General features: G+C 38.4%; 2 protein-coding genes and 1 non-coding gene across 4 annotated transcripts in view; 1 reads left to right on the top strand and 2 right to left on the bottom strand.

Annotated features, from left to right (window-relative positions):
* Window positions 1-8,128, top strand: part of WAPL (WAPL cohesin release factor) — a 64,920-nt gene extending 56,792 nt beyond the window's left edge. For both annotated transcript variants that reach the window (XM_006217380.3, XM_006217381.4), the window contains exons 15-19: window positions 311-475; window positions 2,432-2,639; window positions 3,499-3,587; window positions 7,108-7,203; window positions 7,535-8,128. In XM_006217380.3, the coding sequence (XP_006217442.1) occupies window positions 311-475; window positions 2,432-2,639; window positions 3,499-3,587; window positions 7,108-7,203; window positions 7,535-7,600 (624 nt within the window). In that variant the 3' untranslated portion in view covers window positions 7,601-8,128. The remainder of the gene's footprint in view (window positions 1-310; window positions 476-2,431; window positions 2,640-3,498; window positions 3,588-7,107; window positions 7,204-7,534) is intronic.
* LOC116282380 (ral guanine nucleotide dissociation stimulator-like) overlaps window positions 1-13,215 on the bottom strand; it is a 162,480-nt gene that overhangs the window by 116,061 nt on the left and 33,204 nt on the right. The window lies entirely within an intron of this gene.
* TRNAG-ACC (transfer RNA glycine (anticodon ACC)) lies at window positions 13,143-13,215 on the bottom strand. Its single transcript has one exon. It is a non-coding gene; the product is annotated as a tRNA-Gly (tRNA).

The following is a 13,215-nucleotide window of genomic DNA, read 5'->3' on the forward strand; positions in this document are numbered from 1 at the left end:
TAAGAACCAGTTGTTCAATAATATTGTGGGTTTCAGTTGATTACCTATGAACATACCTCTTATAGTACAGAAGGGAGCCATGAAGGGCCAAGTGTAAAAATAAGGAGTATAAGGACTAAAAGTGGTGATTTTTAGAAGTGGTGAAATCATTCTTTGGGAAGAGCATTACTTACAATTTTATATTGGTTTTTAACCATTTTGTAGATGATAGAACACTGATTAGTTTTCTAGCTGTCAATAAAAGTTGTATATTGTGTTCATTTGCTTTTAATTCTCACCTGTGATAACATGCATATTTTACCTTTTGTAGGGTTTAGGTCTACTGATAAATCTAGTCGAGTACAGTGCTCGGAATCGGCACTGTCTTGTCAACATGGAAACATCGTGTTCTTTTGATTCTTCCTTCTGTAGTGGAGAGGGAGATGACAGTTTAAGGATGGCTGGACAAGTCCATGCAGTTCAGGCTTTAGTGCAGGTAAGCAGCAACTTAAAAACACACTGACACCTTCAGTTTTTACATCTGTCCAATTCCTTTATCAGGTGTTACCTTCTCTCCCTCCTACCTTCCCTCCCCTCCTTTTCCTCTTCCTCTGACTCTCTCACTGGGTCATGAGAGGTACACTGGGTTAGAATGTGTACCATTACTTACTCTGCTGACTGTTTTCAACCACGGTAATCACTCCTTAGGCATTGTTAGCGAAAAGCAGAAATAAGGCATATTTGTTTATGAATCAAAAGTAGATTATTAACAAATTAGGAATCAAGTTTTAGCTTTATCGCATCTGATTCAAGTCCTCCAGCATTACTTACTGGTCTGATCTGTACCCAGGACTGTGTGCACCTAAATATTGGGGCATACTTTGCAAAGTGCATATGTCTTTGGAGTAATTTCCGGGCCGAGGAATTGTCAGAGTATGTATGTTTAAAGTTGATGTCCCCGGCTTGCCCCACCCCAATCACATACTCCCTTTCCCATCGATTTATACTCCCCTCTGAAACTGTATGTGGGTTTTTGTTTCTTGACTGTTGTTACTTTTTCCAGTATCATACTTTCTGCCAGTTCCTAGCTACCTTTGTTATTTCCTTAAGTGACAGTTTGTACATGTTCAGAAGTGATGATGAACCTTTTCTTTTCTCTTTTCTTTTCTTTTCATTTTTTTCCAAAGCCTTTGCTAACCTGTTAATTCTTTTGGCCTTTTTGAAACTAGAAATGCTTGAACTCTGTCTTCAGGAAGTGATCTGCAACAACTTGATCTTTTCTTGAGTCATAACTAGGAGCCTATCATTCTCTTTTCAAACATTTGGATCTCAGGACTTTTTTATTCTATATACTTTATATCTTGTATAAAGTACATATACTTTATAATAATTACTGGGGATACCAAATAACTTTTGTTTAGGTGTGCTTTATCTATTGATAAATTAGAAATCAAAACTGGGAAAATTGTAAAATTCAGGCACTCATTCTATTAGCCATTGGAGCAGAAACATAATCACATAGCATGTAGATACTGGAAAACTCCACCATACAGTTGTGAGAGAATGAAAGAAGTCAGTTGACCTTTTAGTATTCTTATGAATGCAGTTTTGGGCTCACAGACTCCCTGAAAGGATTTGGGGGGACCCCTAGGGAACCTGGAACCAATTTTAAGAAATACTGCTTCATATAAAGCTTAAGTTTTATTTTCTTAAGGGTATTAAAGTTTGTATACCACTCTTGTATATATCTGAGATCTTCTTGTCATGTGATTTTCAGGTAGTTGCTATTAGTAACTGGGTCTTCCCCAGGTGCATCAGTGAGTACATGAAATGCTTTCTGTTCATTCAGCACTGCACCAGCACAGGGAACTAGAGTGAGTGAAGGCAGGAGGTTTAGTGGGTTCCCTTTTTGGTGTGTACTTCCATTATTAGTTATTCTAGTTGAGATTCATTTCTGGGTCTTTCTCTGAGAACTAGCTTTTTACTTTTACTAGTTCTTGTCTATCTCTTTACATTCCTTTTAAAGAAGCCATGTTGCTTTCTCCCCATATTATGTAGTTTTTTATTCGGTGTCCTTTCTTCCTTCCAGTTAATTTATCCAGGCTGCTTGGTTTAAATTTTTTTTAACTCTTTTAACTTTTAATTTGTAGTTTTTGCTTGAATTTTCCATCAGTATTACCCAAATTAAGAGAAGCGTTGCGATTTTTCAGTCTTACAATCAGAATGCCTGCATCATTAGTAGATACACTTTATTTACTTGATTGAATCCCAACAGCATTGATACTTTTGGTTTGGCCTTCAGTTGGATGAAGAGCGAGGGCTTTTATTGATACTCACTTTTTACCAGACAACATGTTTCTTAGCGTTAGTGATATTTAAAAGCAAATTGAGCCTTAAATTTGTTGCTGGTTGGTGATCTCTCTTAATGATCTTCAAAAATAATCTTTATCAGCTATTCCTTGAGCGAGAGAGAGCAGCCCAGTTGGCAGAAAGTAAAACAGATGAGTTGATCAAAGATGCTCCCACCACTCAGCATGATAAGAGTGGAGAGTGGCAAGAAACAAGTGGAGAAATACAGTGGGTGTCAACTGAGAAGACGGATGGTACAGAAGAGAAACAGAAGAAGGAGGAAGACGATGAAGAACTTGACCTCAATAAAGGTATGTTTATTTTGATGTATTCAAACTAAATACGTGTTCTTTTTCCTCCAAAACATTTTTTAATTCATATATTGTTAAATCTTGCTATGTTTATGGCCTCTCTAGTCCAGTGCGGACAAGCTTTGTTATTTCAGTGCTTGTAGGAGTTCTTCACAGGCTTCCTAGCAGGGAGGAAGGTATGTGTCCAGTGCAGGCACAGTCTGCTTTGCTTTCCTGGTTCTTTCTTTACTTATCTGTAAAGCGAAGCAGCTGAATAATATGACCTCTAAAGGCTTTTATACTTCTGAAATTTTGGGATTCTTTTATTAGCCTCACTTTGTAAACTGAGAGCTATTGTCATAAATTACAGTAATAGTTCTCCAAATCTTTTCCCCATATTTTTAATTGGGTTGTCTCTTTTTGGTTGAGTTGTAAGAATTCTGTATATTCTAGAGACTTGACTCTTATTGAATACCTGATTTGCAGATAAATTCTGTGAGTTACCCTCACTTTTTTGATGGTGTCTTTTGAAACACAAAAGCTTTAAGTTTGATGAAGTCCAACTTACCTGTTTTTTATTTTGTCATTTGCAGTTTTGGTGTCATGTCTAAGAAACCATTTCCTAACCCAACATCACAAAAATTTGGTCCTGTGTTTTCTTCTAAGGGTTTTATGGTTTGGGCTCTTATATTAGGTCCCTCTTCCATTTGTGTCATTTTTGTTGACTTGTGTGGATATCCCATTTTCCTAGCACCGTTTATTGATGTTTAGCAGTTTTGAAGGAAAGGTGACTGACAGAGATGTTGGTTTCTTGGATGCTTTTCTGTATGTGTGTGTGTTTTTAATGTACTGTTACAGTTTTTGGTTTAAATATTTTCAGCTCTTCAGCATGCTGGCAAACACATGGAGGATTGCATCGTGGCCTCATATACAGCGCTACTTCTTGGGTGTCTCTGCCAAGAGAGTCCAGTAAGTAATAGTTCAGAGCTGTTTATGTGTCTTAAAAGGATTCCATTGTGACCGCTTCATATCAGTACCTAACTAACTTAGGACTTTTTTTTACCCCCTCATATTTGGTGAACTTTAGAAGGTACATTTCAAAATAAGAATAAATTGGGTTTAATGAGAAAACTCCCAGGTTAATGGAGGAATGGATTCACTGTGCCTTTGGTTGAAGTCAGAGAGCATCGTCTAAAACCTGTGCTCAACTGGCTTGAGGTGGAAAAGTCCAGCCTCAGTGAGAGCATCAAAGACTCAGAATTTCTGTCTTTAAACTCTGCTGTCCTCTGCATGTCGTCTTTTTGCCAGCTCTCTTCATGGCCCTGTGCTGACTCTAGCTACATGTCTTGTCTACTTAACTAATGTCCAGTGGAAGAAGGTTGCCTCTTCCCGTTTGTTTATTTGTAACAGCAGTGGTTTCTTATCCCTGGGACCCCTGCACACGCACTGCAAAAAGTAGCCCTCCCCTCACCTTGGCCAACATCAGCTCACTTGCTTTTGTTTGATCTACCCACTGGCCAGGAAAATGGGATTACTACGTGAGATGTAGATCATCGTGATTTAACTATGAGAAGCATGTGAGTGTCTAGACATTTGGGCCGACTCAGCACAGAAGGGGACAGGTTCTGGCTATTGGAATGGTCTCTGTTAAAAGGGGGAACATACAGATATTGTTTAACAGAAAGGCCCAGTAGAAGAGCCAGATTTTAAAATAAAAGGGAGGGTTTTTCCCCCTTAGGAGCCAGGGGCATTCAGGATGCAAGAAAGAGTGGAGGGAGGTCTATGGTATAGTAGGATGGTTAGTTTTTCTTCTCTGAGGCTGGAGGATTAGAAGTAAAGACCATAATCTGAAGGCCTTCTCTCAGTCCACTCACATTTCTTCATTTCTGTCATTGACTTTTCTGCATTGCTTTGTTTTCTGCTGTATCCATTTGTCTTAAGTCCTGTGTATTTTTCTGATGGACAAGAGTCCATCTCTTCCATATTTATATTGTAGTTAAGCTCTGATCTAAATGCACACTTGCCCACTTGGTTGTGGCCCTTGTTGGCACCAGCGCTTTCAGGATCAAGACCAGAGTTCTTATCATGGCTTTGGAGGCCCTGCAAGATCTTTATTCCCCTTCCTGTATGTAATCTCTTCAGCTCAGCCCTTTTCCTTATTTCCTTAAAATCCAGAGATTTTAAGGGCAAATGAGAAACACATGCCAAGCAAAGGGAAGGTACAAGAGGCTCCTTCAGTAGCACCCCCCCCAAACCTGATGGGCATGCTATTTAAATTTAAAGATTTTGGGGTATTGCATTTTGCACACACCCTAATTTCAGTCAAGCTCTTTGTTAAATAATGGTTCTTGAAACTAACTTGGGTTATTAGCAGATGTGATTTATTTTGGGCCATCTTTCCTATGTTAATAAATTCCTATCCATCCATGTCTGTCTTGTCTGTAAAGAGATCATAAGGTCCTTAGGTTGTGGGAAGTGTTGTGAATTCATAGAACCTAAGATGTCTTTGTTGCCTAGGGAATTACTATGATTAACCCCAAAAAGCTAGCTGATACCACAAAATGTAAAGGAAATTGGTTTGCCCAGTGCTTAAGTGGGAAAGAAACAGAGAAGCAGGTGGTTCTGTGCAGTAAGCGCTGCTCTGTGGTGAGGGCAGCCTGCCTGGGAGCCCGGGAGACTCTGCTGTCATGTCCTGTCACCCCCTGCACACCTGACGTCCTGCAGGGCTCAGTCTCCTCTGGTCTCCCTGTTCTTGCCGCTCTCGTGACTCCCCGTTCCTGAAGTCCTGCACGCCGCTGCCACGGCTGACTTCCTTAAGAGCACGTCTGATCCCATAGCTTCTCTCTCACCAGTCTTTCTTGAGTTAACATCATTTAGGGAATGATGACTTGTTTACCGCTGCAGGACCCCAAACTTAAAACTACGTCCTCCAAATTTTAAATCTGTCAGGCCCCTTGGGTACTTTTTAAATTTCCCAAATAGGCCGTGCCGTTTCCTACCTTTTCTTTTTGTACCTGCTGCAGGCTGCTTAAAAATAAACGCTGTGACTCTCCCCCACGCCTCGGCCACTCACTGTGTTGTATCTGCGGTGTGGGGACAGAGGAGGATGGGCTTGCCTCTTTGAGAGGCTTTCCCTCAGAACCCCAGATCTGATCATTTATTCTGTGTGATGGGCGTGCGCTCCTCTGTTGAGATGTCTTCATAGACACCTCAGCCACCTCTCTTCCCACCACTGTGGTCTCAGGCCCCTTTCCTAGAAATTGGTTAAAGATGTTGTTAAATCCAGCTTTCCTTTCCCTCTGCAGTGACCGTAGCTATTGTTCTTAACAAAATATTCTCCACTTTCCAGTATATTTTAGAAATACAGAGAGTTAAAGATTGTAAAAATCTCTCAGTATTTTAGCTGCAAAACTTGTTAACTCAGTAGGAGTAAGCTTGTGCTCCGCCTCCCAGCCGGGGGCCTGTGGTGGCTTTTGGTAGGAAGGTTCACTTAGAATATGGGTGATTGCTACCGTGTACCTTAGCACATGGTTATGTTAGCAATGTTTTTATTAGATCTTTTCTGAAACTCTGTTCATACCATTATTTGCTTATTTATAATTTCAAAAGGACCTTGACAGAAATAAAAAAGAGGGAGAGAGGGGACTGGTGGCTTATTTCCCAAGAGGGGTGATATATACTCTTTCCTCTCCTGCCCCATCAACAAAAATCAAATCAGAAACTTCCCTGTTCCTCCTCCTCTTGTGACAGCTTATTATCTTTTGTGCTTTTTATTACAGGTGAGTCTCCTTAGAAGAGCTTTTCCTTGTATTCTTTATGAACCTTTAAATAATTTTTAAAATATGTTGAAATAGACCAGTCTTTTAGAGGCAGGCTGTGTATTTCCCTTGTAACAGAGAGGTTTATGTATAGTTTGGCTGCTTCTTGCTGTTAATGAAGGGAAACATCTGAATCTCATCTCCTGGCACTGCCTGCGTTCCCCTTCTCGTAGATGGTCCTAGGGTGTGTTTGGAAAGATGGAGTTAATTCCTAGCCTACATAGGAACCTGAAGAATCCTCTTTGATCTGTTTCTTTCTATTCCTGAGCAGCTCTTTGGGTGCATCTAAGTCAGCACTCCTCCCTCCTCCTTTCCCAGTACTTCCCGCCCCCCAGCCCACCCCTGCACACACATTCAACAGCGCATTTTGTTATTTCAGGCATTTTTCTGTGCATTTATGAAAGTGTATATGCACACAAGTGTTTCTTTGTAGGCTTTGCTGGCTTTATCTTTTTCCTTTCTTTCTAAAAATGGGATGGGGTAGGGAATGGACTGACACACGCGCTCACAGAGTTGAGGCCTGTGGAAAAGGAAACTGCATATTAACCAAGGAGTTCAAGGGCCTTGTAGAAGTTTGATACAGGATGTCTGCCAGAACTGACAACACAGTGCAAGGTTCAAGCTCATGTTTTCTGCCACCTGACCTGTGTTTCTGTGATCTGTTTCCTCAGATCAATGTGACCACTGTGCGGGAGTATCTTCCAGAAGGGGACTTTTCAATAATGACAGAGATGCTCAAAAAATTCCTGAGCTTCATGAATCTTACCGTAAGCAGCTTCTGTGGTTTTAAATATAAGCATGATACATTAATGACAGTAGAAATACAAGTACTAGGGCCATAGTGAGTAGAAGCAAAAAAGATTCCCTTTTAATAATTGTGTTCTGTTTCTTTAAGACAATTATGAATTATGGCCAAATATTCTGATAGTGTATTATCAGAGTCACAGTTTAATCTCTGTGTTCTGATTCGTAGTGTTCAGTTTAGTAAAGCTAAAGAATTTAAGCTTTGGTTCAATACTTTTGAAAACTTGTTAAATATTAACTGTTACTTCCTCTCCGCCCCACTCCCACCCCCGTCTCTGACCCTCCCCGTTTCAGTGTGCTGTTGGAACCACAGGCCAGAAGTCTATCTCTAGAGTGATTGAATACTTGGAACATTGCTAGCTGCTTTACCTTTGCTTCAGGTGCTCGGTAATGCTGGAGCTATTCTTAGACAAAGAAAAGTCACGAAAGAAGTCCTTGAAGATATATCAAGAACATTCATCAGTATCATTCATATTTGGATTTTTAAGGCCACCTGATTTCTTCGTCATGCATTCTGCATTTGCTAAATGGCAGTTACTACATCAATCTGCAAGTATCAAAAATGAGGGAAAAGGTTCAGGCTGTTAACAATTCCATGCAGTATTTAAATACACTTACTTCGGCAGAATTTCTACTCTCCCCTTGTTCTCTTGCTTTGTTCCGGGCAAGTGTAAGGGGAACATTTGTGCTGCTGTTCGTGCAACTGCTGTGTATGCTGAGCCCCTGTTGTCATGCCAGCCAGGTGCCAAGGCAGCTTAGCTACTGAGGTGTTGAATGTTTTGAGGACATTCTAGACAACAGCTTAGTTCCTTTTTCAGGCTCATTTGCTTTTGCTTTTTTTTGTTGAATGATTCCAATCGTAAATAAAGCTTTTAATAATTTTGTGAATTTTTTTGTTGTTGTTCCCTGAACTACTGTCTATATTTAAAATTAGATGGAATCCAAAGACACAAGGGATTAATAGTATATTTTTTTATTCTTGATTTGGTTTGGGTTGTCGAACTGTTTTTCACCTTGGAGACCATGACCATGTTACCATACCACGAAGAGTCGTAGCTGTAGATGCAAGAAAACAAGCAACACTCTGAGGGAACGTTGTGTAAGACGATGTGCCCTGTTAAAGGATGAAGCAAAACAGAGAGAGTGAGGGCAGGTGACCTGAATGCTAGGGGCGGCTCTTGAAACATGATGAAGTTCTAAGGGAGGACTCCCTAGCTATATTTTCTAATATTCAGTACAATAAATATAAGGAAGCTAACACACCAATGTGGAATTCATGTTTCCAGATAACGTGTATATTCTTCTATAGAGTGACAGGATCAAATGCATATATGCAAAGCCTTAAATTGCTGGTTTAGAGAAGATCCTTTTTTTCTTAGTTCATAGAACAGTGTTTCGTTTGGAAAACAGTCATGGAACACAGAAAACACATTTTATATATTTAATTTCACAACATGGCAAATTTTTCTTGTATTCTTGCTCAGACCACTGGTTATACATTTTTTTTTTAATTGATCGAGCCTGAATACGGGCGTTTCAGATATTTCACTTAATACTTTCAAATACCTTTCAGGTGGTTTTATCATGTTTCTTCATTGGATTTGTAAAACTTGAAGCCATAAAAATATTAGTTTGGTGTGTATTGGGGAAAATAGCTAAAAGTCTAATTTTTACCCATTTAGACTTTGTTATTTCCTTGTATAAAGTGACAAATCGGGGCTCTTGGATCAGTGCCAGCTGTAATGTTTTTAATGCAGTGGCTGCCTTCTATTGTCTTCCTATTTTTGATAATGCAGATTGTTGGGAAATCTATAAGGAAGTAACTGATTCCAGTCAAGTTGTTTTCTTCTTTCTCCTACCCACCCCAATCCCCAGCCATCACCTTTTAAGAGCATAGTATGCCAGTGTAACTTGGGAAAGACTGAGGTGGTATTTGCCCTGAGTATAAAACCTAGCTTAGACTACTTTAAAAGCATTTTGGTAAATGATATCCATGAAATTGAATTAGTTAAATTATTTTAAAAGATACTGATATTTATTAATCATTGGATTTAGGAAAAGGAAGAGATTTGGGGTAAAACTGACTTGTGGCAGATGGTAAAGGGATATTATAAAACATTTGGATGAGAACAATCAGGGCGAACTACATTTTTTCTGTTACACTGGTAATCATTTGAGAATTGATTTACCTCAGTGTTTAACAGTTTTTTGTTTTGTTTTTTAAATAATAACTAATTGTCAAGCACTGATAGAGATGCAGACTTTGGTGGGGGGGGTTGGGGGGGAAGAAATCACCTCACCAACTGCAGTGCATTTGTGTGTTTTTAACCCTCAGAGAACTCTGCATTTTAGGGTACTTGAGGCTGACTTGCAAATTAACTAAAGTTTTAAAGTAACCTTTTTTTCCATTGTAAATATTTCTGTAAATACTACCATTGGAAATTAGAAGGTAGAGTACTTTTCTGAATCCAATCCTATTTTTATTTTATACAGTATTTCTCAGCTGTGATCTTTGGAGCAAAAGCCAACGGCAGGAAAAAAAATAGTTTGTACCAGTTTCATGAAGTATGTCTTTGGGTTTTTGTAAATAATTTTAACTCAAATAAAATTGCTACTTTCAATACACACGTTGTCTTTAACATAAATCTATTGAACTGTTCTGGAGAAAGAAGTTTCATGAACTTGTTAAAGCTGATTAATGGGAAACCTGGTGTATCACTTAAGTGAATTTCACACTTTCAGTGCACACATAAAACTTTAACCAATTTTTGTTGGTTTTCTTCTTGTCAGCCTTTAAGTTGCCTGCATTTACTCAAGTGTCGTCCTCACCCTCTCCTCAGTGCTTTTAACTACAAACCTAGATTAAAAGACCCTGTCGAGAGAGTTCCCATCTACTTTCCCCTCTTACACACGTACGTATGTGTATTACCACGTTTAGGAGTGCAGGCTGCATCCATAGAAAGATCTTAAATCACATGCACAAATTTGGAATATTTGTTCAGATATGTTTGGTTTATTGACTTTGAGCAAATTCCTGAACTTTTACTGAACCAGAAATAAATAGCGGATAGTACTTAACCTCAGGGTTGTGAAGGTGCAGGTAGGGCCCGTGAAGCATTAGCAGTGTTCCAAACTTAGGTCCTGGTAAATGGTAGCTTTTATCAAGCAGTTTTGTTTTCAGTCCATCAGGAAATTAAAATACAAAGAACAGAGTAGAATACTGTGACTTTTTAAACAAACACATGGGATACTACCTTTTAATATCACTGAGGACTTTGGGTTTGGGTTACTTCAACAGCAAATCTCTAGTTTCCAAAACTAGTATTGTTAATATCTTGGTAGTGACTAATAAAGCAGGGGAACGTGGGATACACTTAAGTGATCGTTAAAATGTTTCAAACAGGTGTTTTCCTTATATTAGAAGGAAGAACCAGAATAGGTTTGCACAATTCAGTCAGTTAATGATCTCCTGATACTGGATGCACAAATAATTTCATACAGAAAGTCTTTATAGAAAAAAATGAATAAATACTGTTGAGTGTTTTGGTCAAATCTCTTGTTTCCTTAGCTTCTGTGTTTGCAATCTGAATGCCCCGAAGGCCACGGACTGGCTTAAGGAGCAAGAATAGAAAGCTGTCTGTATACCACCTAGTTTAGAAGGACCTTCCTGCTTTACAGAGTTGTGTAACAGAGGGGGTAGGTAAACTGTACTGTTGCAAGGTTCAGAAATCTTAATATAAACTAGTGTAATACTTAGTAGATTGTAATCAGTTAAAGACGCAGGTTATAATGCCTAGAGCATCCAGTAAAAAATAATACAAAGAGATACAGCCCAAGCTGCTTACAGGAATCAAAACGGAATACTGAAAAATATTTGATTAACCAAAAGTAGGGAAAGAGTAGCAGTCACAGAAAGCTGATGAGAAAGAAAACAGATGTGAGTAAAAAGCAAAAAATGCTTTCCTCCTAAGACAGGGAAAAGCCAAGTTTGTTCACTAAATCTAATGATACATACCAGTAAGTAAGCCAGACACTCCAATGAAAAGGCAGAGATGGTCGAACTGAAAAATGAAGAGACACAATAAATACAAATAATTTCAAAGAAAATGGATTGGAAAAGATGTTAAGAATCATAAGAAAATTAGAGTGATTAATATCAGATGAAGTAGACTTTTAAGACAAAAAGCACGTATCAGGTCTAAAAGAAGCATTTCATAATGATTAGAGGAAGGAGAAAGTCTTTATCCGTAAGAGAGAACAATTGCCTTTGCACTCAGCAGTAGAACCTTTCAAATACACAGCAAAAACTGAAATTAAAGGGAGTGTTTACTGAAGAAAAACACAACCTAAAAGGTGTGAGTTAAGTTTTATTTGGGGACCTTACTGAGGACTATATCCTGAGAGACAGCTTCTCATATAGCTCTGAGGAGCTCCTGCAAAGAAGTAAGAGAGGATCCAGAATAATACGTTTGTTGAAAATAAGCATGTAGTCAAACATTGAAAGATTACCACTAATCACAGAAAACAACATTTCAAATTAATGATTTTATGCTTTTCTGTGTATGGAAAGATGCAAGGGTCTGTGCTCACTGAAATTAGTCCATAGGTAACGCATCTTAACTATCTAGGACCAGTATCCAGAGCACAGAATGGTAACTTTTTATCCATCCTGGACTCCCCTTCCTAGTGTGTGCAGGGGAGTGCAGGGGCTGATGGCTTGATGGCGGGCAACATTTGTTGTTCACTGGAATGGCAGGCAACATTCATTTTCCACAAGAGAAATAGAGTTACAGTAATAGTTTAATATTTTAACACCTCTCGGGAATTGGTATGTTTTTCAAATCAGTAAGAAAATAATATCTGAATGACAATATTAACTACCTTGACCATCATTTATGACATACATTTATGGGCCACTACACTCAACAATTTTTCAATCGCACATGAAACTTTCACTGAGACAGACCACATGATGGGTCATAAAACAAGTCTGAGTGAATTTCATATGATTGAAGACCACAAGGAATTATATCAGAAAATAATATAGTAGAATATCTAGAAAACAATACTTAAAAATTAAGTAAACTTCTAAATAACACTATAAGGAAATTAGAAAAAATCTTTGAATTAAATGTCAATGAAAATACAAATAAAAATTTGAGAGATGCAGATAAAGCAGTGCTTAGAGGAAATTCAGCTTGAAATGTTTAGAAAGAAGGCTTAAAATTATCTTAATTTCTACCTGAAGTAGCTAGAAAAAGATGAGCAATAAAACTTAAATAAGTTGTGGAAGGAGAGAAAATAAGAGCAGAAGTCAAAATAATTAAAAAGACAAGCAATCGAGGAATTTTACCAAAACCAAAATTTGGTTCTTTGGAAAGTTAAAAGAATTGATAAACATTTAGCAAGACTCATCAAGAAAAAAGTCACAAATTACCAATGCCAGGAATGAAAGATAGAATATCACTAGAGATACCGCAGACCTTTAAAAGGATGATACAGACTATTACGAATAGCTTAAGCCAGTAAATTTTACAACTTAAGTGAAATGAGCAAATTCCTTGAAAAACAAAACTTACCAAGACTGACTCAAGAAATGGGAAACGCAGGTTGGGGGTAGGGGAGGGTATAGCTCAGTGGTAGAAGTGGATGCCTAGCATGCACAAAGTCCTGGGTTCAATCCCCAGTAAACCTAATTACCTACCCTCCCCCCCCAAATAAGCGTTTGTAGGAATATTTTAAAATCTTCCTGCAGATAAAAGTCCCGTCCCAGAAGAACACTGATGCATCATAATATGTTTAAGGAAGAATATCAATCATCTTTTTCCCCCAACATTTTATTTATTGTTTGTTTTTGTTTGGGGGAGGTAATTAGATTTATTTATTTACTCATTTATTATAATGGAGGTAGTGGGGATTGAACCTAGGACCCTGTGCGTGGTAAGCACATGCTCTACCACTGAGCTATACCCTCC

This window comes from Vicugna pacos, chromosome 11 (genome assembly GCF_048564905.1).
Source record: "Vicugna pacos chromosome 11, VicPac4, whole genome shotgun sequence".
Lineage (NCBI taxonomy): Eukaryota > Metazoa > Chordata > Mammalia > Artiodactyla > Camelidae > Vicugna > Vicugna pacos.